We start from the raw sequence: 25,742 nt of genomic DNA, 5'->3' as shown, positions 1-25,742 counted from the left end.
AGGAATTTTCTGATAGATATATGGTTGAATTGGACAACTTTGCTTTAATTTGTTGGGAGTTAATATTATTTATTAATTGATAGATATATGGTTGAGGCACACCCTAGGTTTGACTTTGACAAAGTTTTACAAGAACAAGACTAAACTACTACTTACAGAGTTACAGTGTTGTGTAATTGTGTTGAAGTTTTGTATGTAATTTGGCCACACAACACACAACTCAACTCCAATTTACCAAACACTTTTTCTACAATTATAATCATAATAGAGATCCACACCACACTGCCACAATTTTGTACTTTTATTCACACATAACAAGTTGCGAAACACAAGTAAACCATTACACTAATTTAAGAACGGCAGCCTCAGAATTACATACATAACTTGGTCACCAACTCAATTAACCAGTAAGTACACATTGCCCCTTGGTATGGAAACTCCTCCTGCTTCCAATCCATGGATGATGCAGCTGCCCGCATGACTGTAATTAAGTAAACCCTTCTCTGCAAATACTACATATATAAAGCGCATTTTGTTGCAGGCGTCTCATTTCTGCACCACACTTGTAACAATCCAGTTGACCTACCAGCACAACTTCTGAGTTAGGATGCCTTTTTCACTCTTACAATACAAGAATGAAACTAAGACACAAATGTATACCTCAAAAACTTACAATGTTGTTTTCTGGACTTCTCAAATAGAAACCTTGGATTGCAATCACAGCAATATTTGATGTTATGAGAACAAAAATACAAAGAGAATGCTTTCCGATCCACTCCAACAAGAAGAATAACTTTCTCAACCCATATACATCAATCTTTGCCACATATCAACACCAAAAAATGCATGTCAGTTGGATGATTGTACTACTACAACAACAACATCAAACTATCTTGCAGGTATACTATATCAAGCTTTTCATCCTCATTAAATTTCTCTCTTCTTCCCCAACTCTTTCTTTTTTACCATTTTCACACAGTTAATGAGAAAATATTTTGTGTTGTGAGTCAGAGTTCAGTTTCAAGACTCACCAAAATATACAAAATGGAAAATGTGATTCCAGCAGTTGCCGTCGTTACCAGCATGTAGCTTATTGTATACAAAGATTTGTTTAGAGGGATACCTGAAAGACTCACCAATGTCATTGGGACTTTTAAAATTAAATCTATAGTTTTATGTCTCACTTGATATACTAGAACACTCTAAGAAAAGCTCAAGAGAGACATACATACCCAGCAAGGCTAAGAACAACCCAAGAACCAAAAATGGAAATGAAACAATCGACCAATTGGACAGCCTTTCTTTATGGTCCTGCAAAACAACTATGTCTATCAGCACACAAAGTTGCATATTCCAGTAACCAAACTGCATAGGTTACTGCAGATGCATCACCTTCAACTGTACAAGAATGTGACCATAATGGAGTCCAATAATGCAGGTGACAGCAGATGTTAGTGAGCTGCTCAAAGGGAAATAGAAAAAAGCGCTGTCATTCCTTATTAAGCTTAAGAATACAGAGGAGTGAATTCATCTTAATTTATGTTTCTGAGTATCCAAAAAAAATGGCAGGAGTTGTAGATCGGGAAATCTCAGGTATTTTGAATTTTTGAATTGAGGAAGGATTGCAAATAGACAGAATCATTTTACAGGCCTTCAGAGAGAGGAGAAACCGAGAAAGAAAAGACTGAATTTGTTACCTTAAAATACCTTCAGGTTCAAAGGGAGCATGACACCAGGAAGGTGGATATGATATTTTGCATTCCTACAAATCACAGTATTAGTTGCATTGGGAAAACTTGACATATGAACCTGACTTTCAATATGGTATCTTGGTGGTAAAGTTACCTTCAGATTTCTATATACAGGCTTTGCATAGAGATGGCCAATTCCAAGAATAGTACGATCTATCATTCCAGCAGGATTACAGGCTGGTCCCATATCACCTCTTACAGAACAGTTAACCTGTAAGTTCAAAAAGAAAATGTCCTATTTCATTCTTGAATCTTGATGACAAGATTAAGGCATTTAAACAAAGAATGGAATTCGGATATTAACAAAAAACAATACTTCATTCTTAAGGTATTGCTAAGTTTGGTGAGAATAACCGAAATCCATCTCTAGAAGCACAAATTACTATACAACATGTCAATCTCAATAAGCTAATCTAACCTTGTAAATATAGCTTTCGCTGGATGAACCAAAGGAAGCTGACTGCGGTAAACTGAATTGCCAATCGGGTACATACAACCCATACGATAAGCCCATATATATAGCAGATAGTACAAATGCAGTGAACCTATAAACAAAGTGTTAGAATAATAATCTAGAGCAATGTGTATCCTAAAGCAATGTGCAGTCTTGAGCATTGTGCTATTCCAAGAGGAGTGTGATAGTCTTGAGCAGTGTGTAGCTCATGACTATATATATGTGTGTGTATCAGTGTATGGAGTAAGAAGAATGCAGTGAAGTAATATACACAGAAATATTAGAGCAAAGCTTCTTCCATTTTTAGTTTCTTAACATGGTATCAGAGCCTACTGGGCATTGATCGGAGCAAAGAGGCGACGCCGCCGAAGGAAGCAGAGCGGCGAACGGAGCCTTCACGCGCTGCCACGCGCCTCCGCTGACCGGAGCTCCGGCGACCAAGCGCCGGCGCGTGGGGGCGCGTGAGGCTATTTCCGGCAAGGTTTCCGGCAGAAATTTGTCTTGTCCGACTCGTGTTAGTGAGCCCATTCCATCATGGTGTCACTGCTGCCCGTCTTCAGCAGCTTTTCCGATTTTGTCCCCCTCTCTTCCTCAGTTTCGGTGCAGCAGAACAGCAACAGCAACGCGACCTTTGGACCTCCATCTTTTCCGGCGAAGGCAGCTGCAGCGAGCAGTGGTGGCAGGCGAATCTTTCCGGCAGTGGTTGGTGATGACCGCCAGCTGCTATGACTATAGATGTGATGGTGTTGTTGATTTTGGAAGTGTCGAGGGAGGACTATTAGTTAGTTGTTAAGCTTGTAGTAGGTTTGTTGGGCAGCAGGTTTTGTGTTGTTTTGGTTTTATTTTGATGGTTAGATGATGGGGAAGAATTGGGCAGTAGATTGTGTTTTTGGTTTATTATATTTTGTGTGTTTAATTTGGTATTAAGTTTAGTTTATGAAGGATTAGTCTCATATGTAGCTATGATAGGGTATGAGTTGAGTCAATGTATCTTGTTCAATCTGAGTAATCAGGGGTGTTGCAGTGATGGGCAACACGGGTGTCAGGAGAGGTGCGGACCTGGCATATGCCCGCGGCAGTTATTGAAGGCCGACGGATCAAGAAGAATGGTTCAGGATGAACCAGTTTGTGTGCATGCAACAAGAAAACAGGAAAACACTGGAGTTGGGCAGCGCAAGTAATGGTTTGTGGAGTGAGTGGCAGGTGCGCTGTGGTGTTAGGCAGCGTTGATAATGGTTTGGGGTGTGAGTGGCAGGTGCGCTGTGGTGTTTGGCCTTGTTTTGGCTTCGTGGAAGCTTTGTTGGTGCAACAAAGTGAGCTGTGTACTGATTTGGCACAGCGTGATTCGAAGGTTGAACAAGAGATTCGAGACTTAGGTATTGGTCTCGAAGGTTATGACTCTAGATGGGAAGGCTTATAGCTCATGTGATAAATATTTGTAACAAGCTGGAAATGATTGAAATCTATGTTCCAGCTTGAGGGGGAGTGTTAGAATAATAATCTAGAGCAATGTGTATCCTAAAGCAATGTGCAGTCTTGAGCATTGTGCTATTCCAAGAGGAGTGTGATAGTCTTGAGCAGTGTGTAGCTCATGACTATATATATGTGTGTGTATCAGTGTATGGAGTAAGAAGAATGCAGTGAAGTAATATACACAGAAATATTAGAGCAAAGCTTCTTCCATTTTTAGTTTCTTAACACAAAGGAAAGAAAAACCAAATGAATAGAAATAGCTATATAGGGGGGGGGGAAGAACATGAAACACCTAGAAACCAAGCAAGCAAAGAAAATATTCTCAATTAAGTTGATTGTGGAAAAAGATCAGACATGCAACTTTCTAAAACTAAAGGATCCTTTCTGACAGGCATCAAAATTGGATAGTATAACTCTCTTGAATTATTTTGAGTTTAAGCCACTAATCACAATAACCTTAAATCTATGCCTGTCAGAAATGTCAATTCTATTTTATTTTACTTCCAATCACTGTGCATCTTCCTTAATTGTATGACATCCATGATAACTTCAGCTACCAGCAACTTACCAATGCCAAATATAGTTCATGAAGAAACTATCTTTTTTTCTCTTTTCATATGGATCCCATATCTCCAGCAAAGCAGCTACAATGTGTCCAACAGATATCCTCTGTACAAAACAATAATGAATGAGGATCCATGTTCCTCCCAATCCTGATTGCATTGGTGGAAAAGTTTAACAGAATAAAATGAGAAGATAATCTCCCATCCAATCAAACATGTTCCTCCCAAATATAGGAAGAAACTGGGGAGAAAAATATTTGCACAAGTAGCACAATAACTTGTCGGAATAAAAATCAAAGGGACCTGCAAGATTCCCAGCCAACGTATTCTTTCAAGGTCCACACCATATGTCAAAGAAGTTATCCCATGCAAGAAACCACCTGAAATGAAGTTAAAACCAATGACACTATTTGAAGAACAGAATTACAACAGTATAATATATAAAGTAGGCAGAATTTTAGGTTTCCAACCGTAGACTACAAACAATGCCATCAAGAATGAACTTTAGCAAATTTAGCCATTTTAAAATAGTGGCCAGCCACAACTATTTTAATATTGTCTCCATTCAAGGTCAGAGTAGTAGGTCAAATTGAAACACATTTGGAATGGTAAGAGCTTAAGTGTCATGAAAACAATAGAAGATTGGTATAAAAATTGGATAATTTTATTCCAGTTTGGCCGTATTTTCAGTTATATTTCAGTATTGATCAGGAAACAGTAGAACAGAAAACTCTTGTTTTAATTTTTCAAGATGTATTGGGCAACAATTTTTTTAGGATACTGAGTAAAGAGTTAGCACAATAATTTTGAAATATTTATTACCTTGAAGAAGGATACCAAGGAGAAAAAGTTTTAATGTCCTTGCCACAACCTTCCAGGTAGACCTTTCCTTGTGCGAAGGATCCTAGGGCATATAAAGATGAAAATCATATTCAATGGTGAATGGCAGTAATTGAGTAATATAAGAGTATATAATAAAATAAATAAAGATAGAAGGTTGTGAACACAAAGCATAAATATGGATTATGGAGGGAGGGAGTACCTTATAAACAATTGCTAGTGAAACTCCAGCAACAAAAAGGAAGAAAGGCATGACGAAGTCAGCCAAACGCAGACCATTCCAAGGAGAATGAGCAATAATTGGAAAAATGGAGCCAGCGTAATCCACAAATGTCATAAGCTGAAAGACAAGGAGAATTCTTATTTCTTACACCACGTACAAGCTGAAAATTTATGGACAGTTGGATACGGCATATGGCATATGCATATCCTGGAACTACATGACTTGAAGAAGATCATGATTCATGATCAGGTAAGGGAAAAATTACTCCACTTGTTTCAGAGTTGAGAGTTTAATTCCGCTGGGAACTAATTTTGCACTGTACTGTACTGTACTGTACTACATATGCATTACATTTTGTCAGCAGCCAAACGGAACACAAAACACGAAAAGAATAATCTGTTTTTCTTTTGTATTTTTTTATTATATTATTAAATAAAATGACTAAAACTGATGTGCAGATATAGCGGCACAGCGCCAGTGTACCAGGCTGAGACTGAGGTAGATTTGGGATTGGAAGTAAATTTAGCAGAGTAGAGCAGGAGATTGATAAAGCAGTGATGTCAGCAGGTAGTAGAAAACAAATCTAAATTGAAAAGGCAAAGCAAAGCAGATGATTGAAGATTGAAATTTAAGTGAGAGAGAGAGATATACAAAAACGCAGAGGCCGCGGAAGACATCGAGAGATGCCACTCGATCATTTGGACTTTTTGATTTAGTTGTAGAGAAGGTGGTTCTTCTACTTCTAGCTCCTGATCCGGCAGTTTGATATTCAACATCCTCTACTAACAATGGCTTAGTTTCAGCCATGATATGATTGGTTGTTGGTATTGTCTTGCAGCGTGGAGGAGGAGCTGAGCTGAGCTGAGCTGCTGCTATTTATACTGCTCCTCTCCACTCACTAGCTGCAATTATGCACATGGAGGAGCTGACGTATATGCTACTCTATTTTTTTGCAATTTATTTTGTTGCTTCGGAACTCAGAAGACAAGAGAAGAAAGAGACAAACCAGTGCGGATCGGAAGGAAAGAAGGAAGGAAGGAAGGCGTTTCGGTGTATTATGCGATGCTTCATGCTTTGTTCCGTGACGTCACGTGCGAGGTCGCTCGCAATTGGCTTCAATAATCCGCCAAGTGCCAACTATGTTGGGGGCCCGCCCCGGCCCTATAACCCTATCTGGGCTGCCTAAGTTTGAAACTTGTTACCACCTGCTCTGCACTCTACTCTACTGCCACTCTGCCATTATAAAAGGGGTTTAATCTTTATTCATTCATTTTTACTGTCTAATATAACAAAAGAAAATAAGTTATGTTTATATTTCAATGAAAATATCAATATTAAAATTTTAAGTGAAGAAAGTTAAAGTATGGAATAGAATTTGAAAATTTAAGTAATATTTTCTTTATAAAAAATTTCTTTAATTTTTGAGTAAGTTTGGTCAATTTTTTATATCATTAGAGCAAAATTTTTAAAATTATTGTTAAACCCCACCAGACATTTCTTTACCCGGCCAATTGAAGGAATCCATATGGTGGCTAAGAGTCTAAGACGATTTGGTACAATCCATATGGTGTGTTCTTACCAGTTTCGATCACAAACTCCAACCAATCTTAACATTTCTACATTACTATAAATATTATTAATAATAATAGTCACCCATCTTTAAACTTTGTATGCAAACGTGATTATTTTTAGCCGTGCATCCTATCAACAACCGCATAAGGGAAATTTCTTATGTATTGTAACATTAACAAATCAACGAAAAGGAACTCCCGTACTAACATTGCGTGTTTGCACACATAATCCAAAGCACAAATAACCAATAACCTTCCTCTAAGATGAAGATAACGTTGTATAGAAGAAGCAGTTGAATAATTTCTCAACCGATCTCCCACTACTCAATATCAAATACATTATCCTATGAATAACCCCTATCAAGTTGGCTAATGATACAAACGTATAATTACAATGTCACGAGCTCGAATTCTAACCTTCTTGATGTGAGTCAGTCAGCCATTGTCAATCGAAGTTGGTTTATCTCATTATGGTCATATGTCGGGTAGTAGTTGCGAGTTTATCTCATCACCAAAATATTACACTATACTAAAATGTGTTTGTTTTCTTCTTTTTTGTTTTTCATTGCTTGTAGTTGTAGCTTTAGCATGCTTCGAAGCGCCAGCAAAAGGAAGCTATTTTCCTATGGGCAGAAGGCAAGGGCCGTCCGTCCGTTCGTCGGTCGATAGACTACTAGTTAGGGGCGTCTCTATTTCCTATTTCCCCCAACCCCAACTCCATTAAACTGGCTTTTATCTTTCTCTTTCCGTGCAATGGCAGGCCAACTAAAGATATATGGGGGATTCCCATTTTATAAATCTCAACTTTTTATTAGATTTTGCTTTGCTTCAATCATGTGCACGTCTACTCCTTCTCTAGTAATTCCGGATCAACTAAGTTCATTCATTTTATTTTATTTTATTTTAGTTCTGATAACTTTACCCAAATTTTGAAACAAGCACTGTAAAAGTGTAAATGGACTCCCGCTCCAATAGCTCATAATGGATCACGTATCCCAGATTCCTAGTATTTGGAGGATTTGTTTTCCTTTTTTATTTTATTTTATTTTATTTTATCCAATAGCCATTAGCTGCTTGACCACAGGGACTAGCATTCCCTCTTCCAGCTTAAACCAACATATTGCCCTAACATGAATACGATGTGCATGGGATGATATCAAACATTGGCAACAAATGAAAGCAACTCCCAAGGATGGCAACAAATGAAAGCAAAGTAACGCAGAACTTGGAAGGATAACCACACCATGAAATGCAAGGTGCCATTTGTCTTGATTGAATCACAAAATTAAGCAACAAGGAGGTTCTAAACATATTTACTGACATAAACTGAGAAACACAAATAAGATTGATTGGGTCACAACCACATAGCATGTATGCCCTGTCGCAAGTATAGACAATTAATTAGCAGAGAGCATATTCACTCAAATGCCCAGGCATTCTCCCTCCTTACCTCCTCTTCCTCCTCAGGTGTGAAGTCATTTTTTATGTTGAAAGTTTTCCTGATTTCCTCTGGGGTCTTGCCCTTGATCATGTCAGCCACTGTTTGACATGTGAGATCAAGCAAGTTCTTGATGTTCAGGTAATTAGCAGCCTGTACCAGAAAGGAAGAGAGAATTAAAGACCAAGCATTTGCAGTTTACATTACATACATATCATGGCATGGTTCAATTTCACAGAGAAATTGAAACTAAGCTGACAAAAGAGTAGTTATGCAATGAACTGCCCACTACAGACAAACACAAGGAACCTGGACAGCTGACAAGCAGCTTCCTCATAGGCCACATGGTCTGTTAATCAAACATAAACTCGTAGCTAACAAGTTACAGAACAACAAATTAGTACTCCTTCAAAACCATAGACATGGACATTCATTACAATGAATGCTAAAAAAAAAAAAAAAAAAAAAAAAANAAAAAAAAAAAAAAAAAAAAAAGAAATGAAGCACTCATGAAGGCACCATAAGGACAGCAATCTCAACCTTCCAACATACCAATACTTTTTGGTCACATTCCTTACCAGCTGATCAAACTTGTAGATCAATTGGTTAACTCCATTTATGAAAGAGTTCGAAGAGCATAAACTTAGTACATAATAATCCTTAAAATTGTATTTCGCTTAGCTATGCATATGCAACAACACATCATGGTATTCAACAAAACTATTAAATAGTACACATAATGCAAATTACTAAGGTATAGTCTTCCAACAATTGGTAAGGTTAATCTGTTTCTGAATGTTATAGGCTTAACGAATAATGGGATCTCTCTATATGTGTATACCTTGCGGATATCACATAGGAGGAGCACAACTGCACAAGACTAAAACAGAATTCGCACAGCAAACAAGAATTCAACAGTACGGGATAAGGCCCTATCATGGTCAACAAAAAGGGAAGATTGTATACACAACAACAATAACTACCAAACCCTAAACAATTAGTAAAATCCAACGGGGAAAAAAGGATAAAATAAAGTTCCGAATCATCACTAAAATAATAGTAAAAAAAATACGCACACAATTAATAGAGGACGAAACTAAAGCAGAGCAAGATTGATACCAATATAAGATCAAAGAGAGTGCTCTGATCAACTTTGACAAATTCAGCATCAAAGGCTTTGAGATCGTCCTCGTTCGCCTTGTCATCGCTCTTCGCAGCATCGACATGGCGCCTACAGTATTCTATAACCTTAGCCAATATCTTGCTAGTGACGTTGGGAAGCGGTATAACAGTATCGGCGCAATCGTCTTCAATCATGTGCTTAATCGTCTGGGACTCGAGGGCAACCGCCTCCATGACCTCGAAGGTCTCGCCGTCAGCACTTTTCAACAATATCATCTTTGGGGAAGACATCGTAGCCGCTGAGAATCTGTAAACGAACCCTAAGGAAGAGATATTGTAGAGAGAGAAACGGCAATGTAGAGAGAGGGAGAGAGCAAATTCATGAATTGTAAATAGACCGCATTCACTGTGGACCCATTTTGTAGAATGCTACAGTGCACCGTAATTGGTTCGCTCACCGAAAATAACTACTTTTTTTTTTTAAAAGCAAAAACATCAAAAGAATACTCCATATTATTGAAGTAAAATCAAATCACGAGTACAAATCAAGTGGATAAACTTTTCAAAAAATAAAAATAAAAATCAAGTGGATAAGCGTTTCAATTTTCAAACTTTCGGGCCAACTTTAGGAAGAGAGTAATTTATAAGAGCAACTTCAATTGTTTGATTTTGATGTTAGTGTTTGTTATGTACATGTAGAAAATATGAGAAAATAGAAGAGGAAAAAAAAAGGTTGAAATCAAATCATATTAAAAGAAAATTGTTATTTGTGCATCTAATTGCCACGTATACTACATGTGTCAGCAAGGTAGAACAAATGCGCCCAACACGCACTTGCAAACTGTTTTTTCCAATTTGTTCCCAATAAATGGGTTCATTGGAATAAAATATCCACAAAATCACTATTCCCATTAGTTAAACAACTCATATCCTTTTTTTTCCTTTTTTTTTTTTAAATTACTCAAAAATCTATTGATAGGAAGTGATGTGGTCATTTTCACAAATACGTATAAATAATAGGTCGAATTGTATACGGGCCCTTGAATCATGCACTATTTAGTTAAAGTTATGGAGCTCAAGAAAATGGGATAGTGGGTCAGATGATCCCGTGCTTGATATAGATATGCGGAAGATGCCAAAAATCCTTCACTCAACCATTTAATGCGGTATTCATATAAGGCTATGGAAACACATGCCAGTTTCTTAGCATGTGTGACGCGTGGAGTCCATGCACGAGAAAAGGTCGGAGACTCCACTTATTCTTCCACGTGTACTGAGGTTCCTGACACCCTCATTCATACTGCAATCGAGTGGTTCGTCCTGACCTAAGATGGTCGAGGTAATCTAGTAAACAGACAAGTATGGCTACTGAATAAGTCCATGCCCGGTCCTCTATACCAGGTCAAGTTGGTAAATAGCCATGAATAATCCTTCTCGACAGTCCACTTGAATACTGAGCAGGTATGCGGTACATACAGCGATGTTGGGAAATATTCTCTATCAAGAAGTTTACACAATCGTTAATTAAATACACAATCATTGATTACCATACATATACAGAAAGAGTTCTTCATCTTACCTTGTAGAGCATGAACTAGATTCACAAAATCTGATTTTAGAATGCAATTACTACGATAATGACTCTTTAACACATATAAAAAGATGTCAAAAAGACTTGTGATTTAGTGGCATCCTGTTTACGTTCCCACATGATCTCTGTACATTACATAGAAAAATCAAAATAATTTGTACATTACATTTTGTGTGATGTATATACTTAATAATTATCTAAGCTATTATATTTTGTTGAGTGACAGAAAATATAAAATGAGAATCATATATTGGATATGTTGGATTATTTGTCATTTTTACTATCCATTACAGTGGCACAACTCATGATGTGATGAAACAAAGGCTAAAGAGATTAGTAAGTAAATGAATTACGGAGTATAATAAGTCTCCAAAATCAATTGTTGTTTTAAAACTCAACCCTTCTCCCGAAGAGTTTTAAACGAATAATTGTCAATTGATTTTGGAGAAAGGTGGGTATGTTGGAAGAAGACGACAGTACAGTGAAGATTGTGGGGGACAACTGCACCGTGAATCCAACACATAAGACCACGTAGTAATGTCCCCCACCGTGGCCCACAGAGCAGCTCCCTTTGAAATCTAGGATGATCTAACGGCTCTGGTGTTTCAAGGGTTAGAGCGCCTTTCAAAATCATGGTCGCAACGTCAAACAGTAGCACCTGAGCTCGCTAGAGTAAGGAAAGGAAGAGCATTCAATAGAGAGAGAGAGAGAGAGAGAGTGGTGTTTTCTGTGTCTCTCAGATATTTTCTTTAATCATTTTAGTTTGTCTTTATTAGTGAGTCCCCCTTCGGCTACGGCTACTACTCATTAGTCATTAACCAATTTCATTGCAACTAGTTGGTGAGTGAGAGAACTAGAAGGAGGGCGGAGAAATTAAAGAATGGGAGTTCTGGATCATCTGTCTGATGTGTTTGACTGCTCCACTGGCGAATCTAAGCACAAGAAACGCAAGCAATTGCAGGTACTAAATACTCGATAGATCTTCATTATATATTTCTTTTCTTCTTTTCCGATCAATTAATAATGTAATCTTTAATTTCTAGCTTCACCTGGCCGGCCTGTCTTTATTCCACACTCTGTGCTTTTATTGTGCTATCCAATTAGATCTGCGTAGTATGTATACTGTGGGCAGACGCCGGTGATTATCAACGGTCGTTTTAGGTCCTTGTTTGGTTGCTAAGCAAGCTTAGCTTCATTCCATGCATTTTTCAGTATAGCTCTGCTTTGCTTTGCTTTGCTTTTAGACTCAACCTGCAGCTTGAATATTTCAAATCTTATACTCCGTAATAATGAACTGCTCAAAAAGTAAGACATACATACATATTATTACAAGATCGTTTATATATGGAGTGTATGCTTGACGTACAGTTGACACAACCACATCTGGGAGTTAGTTGAAGTTGATAATGAACTAATGAAGTATGAATTACTCCATCAACTCAACTGTTAAAAAAAGGGATACTTCTCCCTCCTATAAGGATCTATCTGATCTTCCGGAATATACCCTGTGTTCGGTCCGTTCTGTGTCACGCAGGATGCAATTCCATCCATCCCCATCTTCTCGACTTGTGGACCTAGCTAGCAACGCACTATGGTCGGCAGGCGGCCTAAAGGCTAAAGCTAAGCAATCAGACAAACTAGAATAGTCTATGAGGTTGGGGCCTACCATGTGCTACTCCTCCTGTTATAATACCTATCTGCACCTTTGCTTATAAGCACAAAAAGGCCGTGTAGTTATGACTATTATATACTGTATACATGTATGTGTCTTTCACTCGGTACATGTATGTTTTTTATCTTAAGAATGTTCTTTCATGAGTCATAGTCACTTTATTCCATCTCAGAAGGAATTTGGAATAATGAATAGATATAAGACCTTAAGATTCCTGTATCTATCTTTGGTACGGTTATAGCAACTTCCTTCCTCCATGGCCATGGGTGTAAAATTGACTTGAGTTTCCTAAGGTGTCATCCTTCCAAGCAAGGATGACAACTAACAAAGCATGCAGTACATTATACAGCTAGTGTATATAGGGGGTTGTTTTAATTTTCCTTGCACTTCTTGATCTGCTACCATTAAACCCCACAATTGCTAATTAAGCATGCCAGATCATATATATATGGATGACACAGATAACAAATTGTCCTGACTGTTGCTAAGCCAGTTACGTGGTAATTAGTACAGTTGGAGTACCTATCTATACTTTAAGTGGGTGGGCAATGTGCGCTGCTTCAGCTTTTTAATACATTGGCTTGCCGGCCTGGCGACCTATTATATTCCAGTCTGCTTCTATGTATTTTATCTTTTTGTATGTTTTCACTTTTGTCTGATTGAACTAGCTTAGCTAGGTATTATATATATACATGGAGACCTTAGTGTGCTGGGTGTATGTATAGTTCTGAACAAGCTTAATTAGCTTGCTAAGTGTGATATATTTTTACTTAAATTTATTTGATGATGAATGATCAGACAGTGGAGGTAAGAGTGAAGATGGACTGTGAGGGATGTGAGAGGAAAGTGAGAAGGTCTGTTGAGGGAATGAAAGGAGTGAGCTCAGTACAGATTGATCCGAAGCAACACAAACTCACAGTTATCGGGTATGTGGATCCAGATAAGGTTGTTGCCCGTGTGGCTCATCGCACTGGCAAGAAGGCTGAGCTTTGGCCTTATGTTCCCTACGACGTGGTAGCTCACCCATATGCACAAGGGGTGTATGACAAGAAAGCCCCTGCTGGGTACGTGCGCAGGGCAGATGATGATCCTCAACGTTACCAGCTTGCCCGTGCCAGTTCCACTGAAGTTCGCTACACCACTGCCTTCAGCGATGAAAACCCAGCTGCATGTGTTGTCATGTGATGTGTGTATATATATATATGCAGTATGCAGAGATCGATGGAGTTGAAGGAAGTTGCAAGGCTAGCTCCCTACTTATCTACGGGGTTTGGATGGATGGCTGTTTGTTTTCTGTTTTCCTTAATTTTGGACTAATACAAGGCAAGGCAATGCTGTAAGTGATTTGTTAGTTTGGTTATGATGGATGTTAAATACTTCATGTATTTGAATAATATTTGTTTGTTCATGGAAATGTGGAAACCTAAGCTAGCTAGCACGAAAATATGTTTTATAGTAAAAAAAAAAAAACCTATAACGCCAACTGGACAACCAAACATTAGCAGTCAAAAATAAATAAATCATAGTTCGAAAACAACGTGGTACGGACCTGGTCCACGGTATAAGGGTTGGTAATGTCTATAGATATACCATGGACGCGGGTCCACCTTGTAAGGTGGACAATCAACTCACAATTTACGTACTGAATTATGAACATTCAGTATGTAAATTATAAACATTTAGCTGTATATAAATGTGTATTTTGCCTATTCTTCAGGTGGACCCGGGCCCACAAAATAATTTGCATATCCTTCTGGTTTGGGCTAGTTTTTATATAATGTAATGGGCTTGACATCTATTATAGTTCTTGAGCAATCCACAAGATCAAACTAAGCCCACTCCAAATTCCCAGCAACTTTCCCTCCCTCCCTCCATTTACGCTTCACATTTGGCGGGGAAAACAGAATCCTGAATCCGCGCAGCCGCTGCGTTTTGTTTCGTACACCCTCCACCGCGACTCGGTTCACACTTGTTGACTGGGAGAGAATGGGAGGGGGAGAAATGGAGGCGACCGCCGGAGTCGAAGGAGTGGATGAGGAGTTCGCGGTGTGGAAGAAGAACACGCCGTTATTGTACGACCTCGTCATCTCTCATTCCCTCGAGTGGCCTTCTCTCACCGTTCAATGCCTTCCTTCTCCTCCATCTCATGACGGTCCTTTCTCCGTACACAAGCTCCTTCTGGGAACCCATACCTCTGACGATTGCCCCAACTTCCTTATGCTCGCTCAGGCCTACCTTCCTCGGAACCCTGCCTCTGGCCTAGAGCACAATCTCACTGAATTTCAAACCCCCAAGGTTACTTTTCGTAACTTTAAACATTTAGATGTTTTACTTGTACACGTTTTGTCTAGATATGTCGATTCTTCCAACATCTAATTTTACGAGGATATTCCCGACTCCTGATTGAAATATCTTCGTGCAAGGTGTTTGATGGAATTCCTGTATGAACATTGCTTTCCTTGTCTTCCGGAGCTCAAGGGCTTTCAGTTACTTATAGACCTGTTAGGTTTATTTAGGTTCTCTTTGCATGGCTAAGACTGGGAGCCGTACTATGGAGCTGTTTCTGGTGAATTCTGATTTTCCTAAGTTTTGCCTATTGTTTACAGGTTGAGATAGTACAAAAGATACTCTGTGATGGGGAAGTGAATAGGGCAAGGTGTATGCCGCAGAACACAGGTCTTGTTGCAGCTAAAACTAATGGCTGTGAAGTTTACGTGTTTGACAGTGCCAACCAGCATTTGAATCATGATGAAGGGGGATCTTGTGACCCTTACTTAAGACTGAGAGGTCATGACAAAGAAGGGTATGGCTTGTCATGGAGCCCATTCAGAGAGGGGAGTCTTTTGAGTGCCTCAAATGATTGCAAAATTTGCTTATGGAATATATCTGCTACACCTAATGATAAAGTGCTTGAAGCAGATCATATCTATAAGGTAACTGGTGATATAGTCTTGTTTGCATCTCAGATCACACTGTATTGATTTCAATGTTAACATGGAGTCTTCACTGTAAATACATAGCTCCTAATTTCTGGTATACAAATCATGCATGTTGTTATAGGAGCATGAAGATGTAGTTGAGGATGTCTCATGGCATTTAAAGAATGAAAATCTATTTGGATCTGTTGGAGATGATTGCCGGCTAATCATTTGGGACTTGCGCACAAATAAGCCTCAGCACTCTGTTATAGTTCATGAAAAAGAGGTGATTATGATTTTTTATAATGCACTTCTTTGAGCGTTTCTCATTGATATTTTGGGGTGTTGCCATATATCTTTACTACACAGCTGATTAATTTTTCCCTGGTAATTTTGTAAGCAAACCACCTTCAATAATGAAGATATACTTAATTCATTTTTCTCCAATTTTTGTGGATTGTGAGATGAATAAGCTGCTCCAACTAAAAAGTTTTGGAAATTGCTTTGAAATGAATAAATATGGAGCAATCCATTGTACTAAATTGATTTCACAGAGTTTCTAGTCTTTTGTAGATGAGATGTGTAGCTATAATTTATTCTCTACTCATGCCAGTATGTACATGCCATTACTTAAGGTAGTTCTAAGTCTGGAATTTAGGTTAATGTCTTGGAATAAATAAGCATTTGCTGTTAACTACTATTATTGTTTTACTATTTTCTTCAAGGTGTCCTTTATGTTCTGTTGCTAAATGCATCTTATTCTTTCTTTCAGGTGAATTATTTATCATTCAATCCATATAATGAGTGGGTCCTTGCCACGGCATCTTCAGACACTACAGTTGGGCTGTTTGACATGCGAAAATTGAGCTCTCCATTGCATGTCTTAAGTAGTCATACGTATGCCCTTTTAATAATACAGTTCTGCTCTGACATATACTCTTAATAATACAGTTATGCTCTGACATATACTTGGGTACTCCTACCTGGATCTACTTGATATTCTTTGCAGGGATGAAGTTTTCCAGGTAGAATGGGATCCTAACCATGAAACAGTGTTAGCATCTTCTGCTGGCGACAGAAGGTTGATGGTTTGGGACCTTAATAGGTATTGTTGTGAACTTGATGCTTTAGAATTATATTTTGCCAAGGGGCTTGCATCAGTTATATTCCAAACCGTTCCTCCATATGGTGGAAATTGAACCCCTGAGGGGTGTCCTCTCTCCTTAGGGAGAAATTGATCACTCCCTGTTCTGATTTGGCAATGTGTTTCAGGATCGGAGATGAGCAAATGGAGGGAGAAGCTGAAGATGGTCCTTCTGAGCTTCTCTTCTCTCATGGAGGTCACAAGGCTAAGATATCTGACTTCTCGTGGAACAAGAATGAGCCATGGGTCATATCAAGTGTAGCCGAGGACAATTCTCTTCAGATCTGGCAAATGGCTGAGAGCATATATCGTGATGATGAAGAATTGCAGACGGATGGATCTTGAATCTTGAACATGTTTTTCTGTTGAAACGTTTTTAAAAATGTTGGAAGGTCATGCATTGTATAATCCTGTTCTGAATATTTTTGGAACATTGGTTAAGAATGTTTTTTTTTTCCAAACATTAGTTGGTCTGGTGGAAATGCACAAGATAGCTTGTTACATGCACTTGGGTAACCAACCACATGTTTGTTATTCTTAAGCTTCCTTCTGAATGTTAACCCTTTGCAGAGTGGCTGGCTCACTAGTTAGGGTGTGTTTGGTTCGCACATGCTAATCGGAATAGGAATGTGTATCAAATACTTAGTAATGGTAATTGGTTTTGGTAAAAGTATTTTGCATGTTTAGTATTATGATGGAATGGGAATGATTATTCATAGTTGAGGAAGATTGAGGAGGAAGGGGATGAAATATTTATTTATTAGGGAATGGATTTTGTAATTAAGGGGTAATAAAAACCCATAGTAGTATTTTAAAAACGTATTTACTTAATGAAACAGGTCGGGGGGATGAATTGTAGCATGCTTCCCCATTGCCTACTAGCACAAATCAAAAAGTTTGCATCTTAATTTAAGTATTTAGGAGTAGAAATTGACGAAGGTGTTTGTCATATATCTGATTGCATTGCTGGGAACTGAACTTTAAATCCTCCGCATTACAAAACAGTAATGTCTCATTTTCAACAAGAAACCTAGTTTGGGGGCTAAAATAACATAAAGAATGAACATATGTTATTTGAGAGCAAAACAGCTCCAGAGCTTCATTAGGCAACCGAGATGTTGGTTTCCTCTTCATAAGCTGTGTCAGCTGCATGACACCCTGCTCAAGTTTTATGCTTTACATAACATTGTTGTTAAGTAAGACTTAATATCCATGGACTGCATCTCATCCACTAAGGTGTTATTGAGCTAATAATAATAAAATAAAGAGCCTGAGCTGCTATCCCTAAATCCCAACAAAATCAAATTCTGGGAGGGAGGGGGAGGTATGATAACAGACATCACACTTGTTGTCTACACTGAAGATGATGCCTCCTCCTGAAGAGTTCTTCTTCAACTAGCTGTAGCTGCACGCGCTGCTCCTAAGTGATAAACAAAAGGAAATCAATATTTGCAGAATGGCAGTGGTTTAAAAGAAGTTTTCAAGAAAAACACATCTCAAACTAATATACAAGCATTCATTTAAAAAAACAAATAAAATATCTAGCTAGGATAGAAACTGAAACTCCTTTACTCTTGTTCATCATTACTGCTCAAGTCAAAATGCCAAAAATAATTAAAAAAAACTCAGTTGTCATCAGTTTTCTTACTTTTTTTCTTACTCCCACCAGAAACATTGGCAGGCTTACTGTTGCCTACACCACACCCAGGAAGCTCTTTGAATCCAGAAGAAGTCTGATTACCCAAACATTGCAGACTCTCAAAATCACAATTATTGAATAATCCTTGGTTGTTCAATGTAGTTCCCTCTGAACTCACACCACCACCTTCTGAACCAGGTTGGAGGCAATAAAGGGGATCATTGCATTGCATATTGCAAGGGTTCATAACATATGCTCCTCCTCCTCCTCCTCCAGGAAGGGCAGGAGGATTAACAAGATCCTGATATGCATCTCTGTTTTTGACTTGCTGCTTCTCATACGGAAAGGATCCAATTTCACCTTCAATTCTTCCTCTTATATCCACAAGCAAACACTTGAGCCTTGCAACCTCAGCTTCGAGCACTGCCTGCCCCTGTAGCCTCTTCAAAAGTTGCTGATTTAGAGCCCTCAGCCTGACAACTTCATCCTCTAACAATGCAGCCCTGGCCTTCTTCTTCTCCCTGTACTTGCGGACAGCTTCCCGATTGCCGAGAGGCCGTTTCTTTTCTTTCTTATCCACAGATTCTGCAGTATCATCACTGGGGGCCTTATCTTCACTAGGAGCAGGTACTATTTTGGTGTGCACATGGTAACAAGTGTGGGTGTGGGAGTTATCAGGGCCAGGCGGGTTGCAAGTGTGAGCATGAGTGCATGCATGAGTATCCTTGAGGATTTCATTCAAAAAGCTATCCATATAGGAGTTACTGTCTGGAAATTCGCAGAAATTCGAACCGGATAACATCTCCTGATTAGAGAATTCAAGCTCCCCATCCTCCATCTTACTGCACAAATAATTAAATATATATCCCTCAAGAGAAACTAACAAGTCTCAGCAGCTCCTTGCATCAGCAGCAGGACAATTAAACCCTAGAAACGAGAGACAATAATTACGATAACAATCGAATCTGTAAACCTGAGACTTGAGAATTTATGGGAGGCCGGTCAGCCAGCCAGCCAGCCAGCCAAGTATTGGTATTTATGAAGAAGGGGTAATAAAAGCCTCGCATCGCATCGCATCAGAGTTAAATCATAACAAACACAAAACCGGAGCTTTTCACCAACAAATCCATACAGAAACGAAAAATATAATTCAAGAAAATTGAATTGTAAGCAAAGATGCACTTACAATCGAGAAAATTGAGCAGCAAATCGAGGTGAATGTAGCCTATGGAGCTGCGAATCGAATCCCAGGGGCGGAGGAGAAATTTTAATGGGGTGATGAAAAAGTGAAAACCCTAGAAAAAAAAAGGTTAAAAAGAAGAATGGAAGTCACTAAAATACTTGTCGAACTTCCAATGGCGGATATGAACGCACGATGTTGAGTAGGTCATGGGGTCAACATATTCCCAACCCTAAAAAAAAACATACAGTACAAAAAAGGTAATCTTTTCCTAAATCACCATTAACCAAACTAGGACTATGACGGATCAGGAAATAAATATGAATGAATCATACTCTCATCTATATTTATACGTTTTCCACGCTTCAATTTTCTTATATTTGTATTTTATAAGTATTACACTCTATTATAATAATTTTTTTAAATATTACAATGAAATGAAATATCTGTTGATACGTATTTTCTCATATTTGTATTTGATTTAATTAATCAATATTTTACCTTAATTTCTTATTTTATATCAAATCAAAAGACATATCATTTTAACTTTTTTTTTTTTTTTAACTTACTTCCAACAATTTATGAAACACTAAAAAAATAAAAATACTCCGTATTTATTTATTTTTTGAAAGTAAAAAGCACATCTAAAGTTTAAAAAAGTAAAATAAAAATATTCAAAATAGGACGAGAAAACATTTATATCCATTTACTATTATTTTGTCAAACATATAATGAAATTGAAATTTATTGGATTGAATCATGTACTGTACTGTACGTGAACACAAAAACTGAAGCGGTCTGTCTAGTGTCTACTATATCTAAACTTATTAAATCCATCATCACCTCACCTCACCTCATTCATGACTGGGTGTCATTTGTTCTATACTACTCCGTACATTATTACTACTACTAAACTACAATCAAACCGTGAAACAATGAATCTGAGAAATTAATTAGAGGCACGGAAAAGAAATGAAATGAAAGCTAATGAATCAATCCAAGCTTGAAGATCTGCTCCATCTTTTCTTCAAGTATTGTTCTACAGAGTAAGGGCTGCTTTGGTCCACACTGCTGAAGGATGCGGAGGAGTCCAGTAAGGCAACACTTATGTGTGACTCTACGCTTGAATCTGGATACACTTCATCATCCATCTCTACCTTTTGCGATTCATCTTCATTTTCATTTTCATTTTCTTCTTCTCCCTTGCTATCTTTCTCCCCCCGTAACATCTTCAGTATCTGATACATACATACATACATATATTCCGACCTCAATTTAATTAATTCCCAAAATGAAATCTTCAATTCAATTCATTCTTTTACCTGGGCTATGTTAGGACGAAACCGAGCTGCTTGTGTAAGACACAGTCTTGCTGCAAGACCCACTCTCTGCACCTCAGCCTCCTCATCTCCATTTACATTCAAATTTTCATCTATTATGCCTTTCAGGTCTCCACTCTCTAGTTTCGGTTTTGCCTGATCCATATCATATCATCATAATTAATTAAACCACCTACTGCACACACATGAATTGAATTGAATTGAATTTGCAGCTTTCTTACCCACATAACCAAGCTTTCTTGGCCCCCCCTTGCACTCTCAAATCCAATAGCTCTTCTCCCTGATAACAGTTCCAGTAGAACAACGCCAAAGGAGTACACATCAATCTTGTCACTCACTTTTCCATACATAAAATACTCTGGAGCTAGATAACCAAAGGTTCCCACCACATCACTGTGAGTTGCAAAGGATGTCCTTGTGGGTCCCCATATAGCTAACCCGAAATCAGATAACTGCATTATATATATAATATAATATTGCAACAAACATATAGTTAAGGATAACTATGTTTGAAAGGATTTCCTATCCTTTCAACTACCACGTATAGTTAAGCATAGCATACCTTTGCTTCAAACTCATCTCCAAGAAGAATATTCGAGGATTTGACATCTCTATGAATGATAGGCCGAGGGTGTTCATTGTGAAGATAATTCAGGGCTTCAGCAATCCCTGTAGCTATTCTCAACCTTACTTTCCAAGGCAATGGAGACTGTCCCTTTCCCTTCCCTGATTTAATAATTATATTATAACATCAAAACCATAAGATGAGATACAGTAGTAGAAGAAGAACACTTACCATGCAAATTTTCTTCCAAATTCCCCTTGGATAAAAAGTTGTAGACCGAGACTAAATCACTACTGTCTTCAATACAAATCCCAAGCAAAGGTGCAATGTTTTTGTGTTTCACTGAAGTCATGATATCAACTTCCTGCATGAAATCCTTCCAAGCTTTTTTTGAGGACTTCAAAATCTTGACTGCAACTCGTTTGCCATCAGGAAGGACTCCCTTGTATACTCGGTTACACCCTCCTTTCCCAATTATATTTTCTGCACAACGGTTTTGTAAAACAATTATATTATATTATGTTTTCAAAAGATAAGGAAGCTAGATGATGAACAAATTAAACCAAACCTGAAGAGAATTGAGAAGTGGATGTTGTGAGAACAGAATAGCTGAACCATTTGCAGCCTGGGGAATTTGTCTCAATCAGAAGCTTAAAATCATTAATAAGCTCACTGCAGCTTTCATTTTTATCTACAAAGCTGCAATTTTCTTCTTCTAAACTCTTTGGGCTCGAAACTAAGTCTGGCAAAGATCGGTTTGGTAAGGTCATCACCCACTGTACCACAGACATCTTTCTAGCATGCACAGGAACAGGCACAGGTGGTTCATACCGGAGTAGGGGCCATCCGGGGAGCGTATCAAGCTCAACAACAGGAAGAGAAATTGAACCCAAAGAAAGGCAACCTTTCTTGTGTGTTCCCTTTGGACTAGTAGTAGACAACCTTTCATCCTGATCCTGTGAATAATTCTCACAACACTCTGTCCATCTTTCTTCATGGCTGAGCCTTCCCATTTCTGATATCACAGATTCCCCAAATTCAGACTGGCCATCCCCCACAGTGGAACTTCTTTCTGTATAGAAACTTGGCCTCGGATCTCCAGCACCACCTACATAATACCCCCCATGCATGGATCAATATTCAATATAATGAAAAAAATAAAACAAAAATATATGGTATGTTGATAGAGGAAGAATATATGGTATGGCAATTAACCTGTGTATTGAGAATTGGATCCTCTTCTGAATACAATCCTCCCATTGTGAATAGCCATAACTTCAACGGAGGTGGGGAGTTGTTTTGCACAGTATTTAGCAATGGAAGTCCATCCCCTTCCCCTAAGATAAGACAGGTAGGTAGGGTCCCTTTTTCAACACTTGGAAAAAAAATCTTTACAAGGAGAGGAGAGGTAGAATTAATGAAGAATTGAAATGAATGCAGATGATAGATGCTTACCCAAAACCAAGAGGTCTTTTATGGTTGCTTGTCCCCACTATTACAGCTACTGCATCATGCTTCTTTGCTTCCCTCACCAGCACCTTTCTTGTTGAACTTCCTTTCAAAACCTCTGCTTTAAGATGAACCTGATGGAGTTTGTGTTGGTTTTCAAAACAATATATATATATATATATAGTAACAGGGCTAGCGCAGGGCCAAGCTTGATGGTAGATTGAGCTAGAGAGTTTGAAAAGAAAAAGCAAAGCAAACCTGGTTTTTAGTACATAAGCCATCGTAATCATCCAGATAACTTTCCAACGAGGACGAGGATGAGGATGAGGATGAGGAATCATCTTTAGCATTAGGGTCATCTAATATCACAACACAAATGCATGTATTTCAGCTGCTGTATAGTAGCATTCGATCAAGAAAGCCATTTACAAATTACAAGCTAAGCTAGCTAGTAGTTAAATAAAATTAGTATGTATGTATGTATGTATGTATACCTGAGGGTGAGGAGGACTTTGTAGAAACGTGAATAGCGAGCACCCTATCGCCCGGATCTGCAACCTTCACCAAGGCCCAGTCTAGCAACTCTTTAGTATGCCCATCAAAACGGATTCCAACCAACACATTCCTCCTTTTCTCTTCTGCGCCTGAATTATCATCCTTACCCCCCATCTCAACGACTCAACTCTCTCTCTCTCTCTATATATATATATATATATATTGATGGCCAAATTAAAACTCCCTTCAATTTAATTATATATATATATCTGACCCCCCCGGCCTCCCCTCAAAACATGTATTCAATTCTTCCAGAAACAGGTACTGAGATATGGAAGCATGTGTTCAACATCGTGGGAGCCTCCTGTTTAAAGAACAACATATGCCGCAGTGCTCTGCAGGACACTGAGCCAGGATTATTGAACCCGCCATCTTCATCTAATAATCAACCAAAAACCAATACAATAATTAATGTCATGTCATCTGACTGCCGACGCAAGCATTAACATTTCCTCCAATTACAAAAATTCAAATCTTTAATTTGATTGTTCATAAGGAATCAATGAATTAAGAAAAGGAAGCTTCTTTCAATTTCCAACCACGTATAAATTTTTTTATAAAAAAAGTAAAACCTGTCTGGGACACCCATCAAGCTAAGCCAAATTAAAGTCTACAGACAGACAGGGAAATGGCATCTGCAAAAAAGATGTTGAATCCCCGGAAAACAATAAATATAAAGAGACAACACAGCCCTACCTAAATTTTGAACCCGGCCACTTTAAAAAGATGCAAAATGCCGCCAATTAATATCACAATTAGATACTATTTACAAACCTGCTTCAACTAACACTTGAGATGACACAGATTATAATATAATATAATATAGTATTCCAAAGGTTGGTGATCTGATGACGAAAAAGATGATTTCACCTTCTCCTTTATTCAATTTTTAAAACAAAAGAAGGAAAATTTTGAATAGAATTGGCAGACAAGATGAGGATCACGCTCCAAAACAAGGACAATCACAATAATGGTCAGAAACAGAGGTCCAAGGTACCGTCGGTGAGCTAATTAAGAGTGAATTTCCGGAAAAGCCGCTTTCTAAGGTAAAAAACGTTATTCACTTTTTACATATATACAAGTATACAACTACTTTTTTTTTTCTTTTTTTTTTTTAATTACTACTTTGTTTTATTTATTTATTTATTTATATTAAACTATAAAAAAACTTCGTAATTAACATGTTACATGCTGCATGGCTTCATGGTGTAAGCTGTAACTGGGGAGATCATTATACTTCGCATTTTGTTAGTTAAATAGGCAACAATTCACGGAGATTAGATACCCATTTAGGATTTCCGGTTACTAACAACTACCGACAACTTCGCCTTCCAACTCTCTACTGGCTATTGCAAGTTTACAGTTTCCACAACGTTATGATAACGGCGACAATAAGCCAGCGGACAATCCATGAGAGACCATACGATAAGTGTGTCAAATATCATAAGCCTAATCATGTTTCATAAGGGTTCTATTCCCTTTAATCAAATGGTAATTAGTGTTTCCCCGTTATCACATTTTATTTTTAATTCTTTAATACTGTACTCTAAATTTTATTGTTAATTCTCAGTATGAAAATGAATCTTCCACCCGCATATTCACATAATCTCCCCAACTTATCTTGGAGAACACCACTATTGTTGCTATACTCAACTAACATCTATTCCTCTAATACTTCCATCTTTGTTAGTGCAATTTGTATTTGAATTTATTAAACACTTGATTACATATGATTTAATCTCACCCCAATAATAATTATATTTGTGACCTTTAATTTTTACATGTTATACTTCATTATTATTACCCTGTATTCATTTATTTTGAAATTAGTAGAGGGTATTTGTAGTTTTTTTTTTTTTTAATAATAGAATTGTGGTCAACATTTGGTGCGTCGTCCTACTCCGATCCTAGGCAATCTTGGGGTCACGAAAGGCGACTGTGGTCCTATCTACCTTTCATGTAGATTGTAGGGTAATAAATTTATTACCCCTTGCACCCAGCCACCATCTAAAGCCGGCCTACCATACATCTTCACCATAGTTAACAATTGGGAGTGAAAGGGGTTAATGCTGACTTTTTGTCTAGAGGGATTCTTTTCAATAATATATATACCTTAAAAATTCAAAATTTTAATTAATTGTATGTATAATCGTGAAAGCTAGTATCTGAATTAATTAAATTTATGAGTTTAAATATATTTTTATAAAAAAAAAATTTACTTTTGTCAAATTAAATGAGGTAGAACATAAGATTT

At 37.9% G+C, this 25,742-nt stretch overlaps 6 protein-coding genes across 10 annotated transcripts; 2 read left to right on the top strand and 4 right to left on the bottom strand.

Annotated features, from left to right (window-relative positions):
- Positions 1-230: 230 nt before the first annotated feature.
- LOC116032389 (heparan-alpha-glucosaminide N-acetyltransferase-like) lies at positions 231-6,347 on the bottom strand. The gene is made up of 13 exons (XM_031274907.1): positions 5,956-6,347; positions 5,284-5,421; positions 5,064-5,145; positions 4,545-4,621; positions 4,247-4,347; positions 2,170-2,296; positions 1,846-1,962; positions 1,698-1,762; positions 1,393-1,459; positions 1,233-1,311; positions 1,032-1,123; positions 674-817; positions 231-582 (listed from the first exon to the last, which is right to left on the bottom strand). The coding sequence occupies exons 1-13, from the start codon at positions 6,109-6,111 to the stop codon at positions 547-549; spliced, it is 1,281 nt and encodes a 426-aa protein (XP_031130767.1). The 5' UTR covers positions 6,112-6,347; the 3' UTR covers positions 231-546.
- A 1,753-nt stretch (positions 6,348-8,100) lies between these two features.
- Positions 8,101-9,826, bottom strand: LOC116033714 (SKP1-like protein 1A). The gene is made up of 2 exons (XM_031276480.1): positions 9,433-9,826; positions 8,101-8,466 (listed from the first exon to the last, which is right to left on the bottom strand). The coding sequence occupies exons 1-2, from the start codon at positions 9,724-9,726 to the stop codon at positions 8,293-8,295; spliced, it is 468 nt and encodes a 155-aa protein (XP_031132340.1). The 5' UTR covers positions 9,727-9,826; the 3' UTR covers positions 8,101-8,292.
- Positions 9,827-11,689: 1,863 nt separating this feature from the next.
- Positions 11,690-14,112, top strand: LOC116032223 (heavy metal-associated isoprenylated plant protein 26-like). The gene is made up of 2 exons (XM_031274700.1): positions 11,690-11,987; positions 13,497-14,112. Exons 1-2 carry the CDS (start codon positions 11,907-11,909, stop codon positions 13,881-13,883), a joined length of 468 nt encoding a protein of 155 aa, XP_031130560.1. The 5' UTR covers positions 11,690-11,906; the 3' UTR covers positions 13,884-14,112.
- Positions 14,113-14,567: 455 nt separating this feature from the next.
- Positions 14,568-17,329, top strand: LOC116032221 (WD-40 repeat-containing protein MSI2-like). Its single transcript, XM_031274697.1, has 6 exons — positions 14,568-14,993; positions 15,305-15,631; positions 15,759-15,902; positions 16,389-16,513; positions 16,626-16,721; positions 16,889-17,329. Exons 1-6 carry the CDS (start codon positions 14,685-14,687, stop codon positions 17,103-17,105), a joined length of 1,218 nt encoding a protein of 405 aa, XP_031130557.1. The 5' UTR covers positions 14,568-14,684; the 3' UTR covers positions 17,106-17,329.
- A 361-nt stretch (positions 17,330-17,690) lies between these two features.
- On the bottom strand, positions 17,691-19,815 carry LOC116032222 (basic leucine zipper 19-like). 2 transcript variants are annotated; one of them, XM_031274699.1, is made up of 3 exons: positions 19,586-19,815; positions 18,409-19,326; positions 17,691-18,174 (listed from the first exon to the last, which is right to left on the bottom strand). In XM_031274699.1, the coding sequence occupies exons 2-3, from the start codon at positions 19,235-19,237 to the stop codon at positions 18,152-18,154; spliced, it is 852 nt and encodes a 283-aa protein (XP_031130559.1). In that variant the 5' UTR covers positions 19,238-19,326; positions 19,586-19,815; the 3' UTR covers positions 17,691-18,151. The 2 variants fall into 2 exon arrangements, with proteins under 2 accessions (XP_031130559.1, XP_031130558.1); XM_031274698.1 differs by having other exon boundaries at positions 17,691-18,180; positions 19,586-19,812.
- Positions 19,816-20,261: 446 nt separating this feature from the next.
- Positions 20,262-24,384, bottom strand: LOC116032220. Of its 4 annotated transcripts, none has more exons than XM_031274694.1 (11): positions 24,263-24,384; positions 23,428-23,866; positions 23,192-23,292; positions 22,940-23,067; positions 22,700-22,848; positions 22,053-22,592; positions 21,716-21,967; positions 21,482-21,645; positions 21,141-21,371; positions 20,902-21,054; positions 20,262-20,817 (listed from the first exon to the last, which is right to left on the bottom strand). In XM_031274694.1, the coding sequence occupies exons 2-11, from the start codon at positions 23,600-23,602 to the stop codon at positions 20,572-20,574; spliced, it is 2,139 nt and encodes a 712-aa protein (XP_031130554.1). In that variant the 5' UTR covers positions 23,603-23,866; positions 24,263-24,384; the 3' UTR covers positions 20,262-20,571. The 4 variants fall into 4 exon arrangements, with proteins under 4 accessions (XP_031130554.1, XP_031130553.1, XP_031130552.1 ...); XM_031274693.1 differs by lacking the exon at positions 24,263-24,384 and adding an exon at positions 24,185-24,256; XM_031274692.1 differs by lacking the exon at positions 24,263-24,384 and adding an exon at positions 24,061-24,175.
- Positions 24,385-25,742: the final 1,358 nt, after the last annotated feature.

This window comes from Ipomoea triloba, chromosome 10, assembly GCF_003576645.1.
Source record: "Ipomoea triloba cultivar NCNSP0323 chromosome 10, ASM357664v1".
In the NCBI taxonomy this organism is placed as follows: domain Eukaryota; kingdom Viridiplantae; phylum Streptophyta; class Magnoliopsida; order Solanales; family Convolvulaceae; genus Ipomoea; species Ipomoea triloba.
Note: the sequence above shows the minus strand (reverse complement) of the source record. Positions and strands in the feature narration are given on the sequence as shown.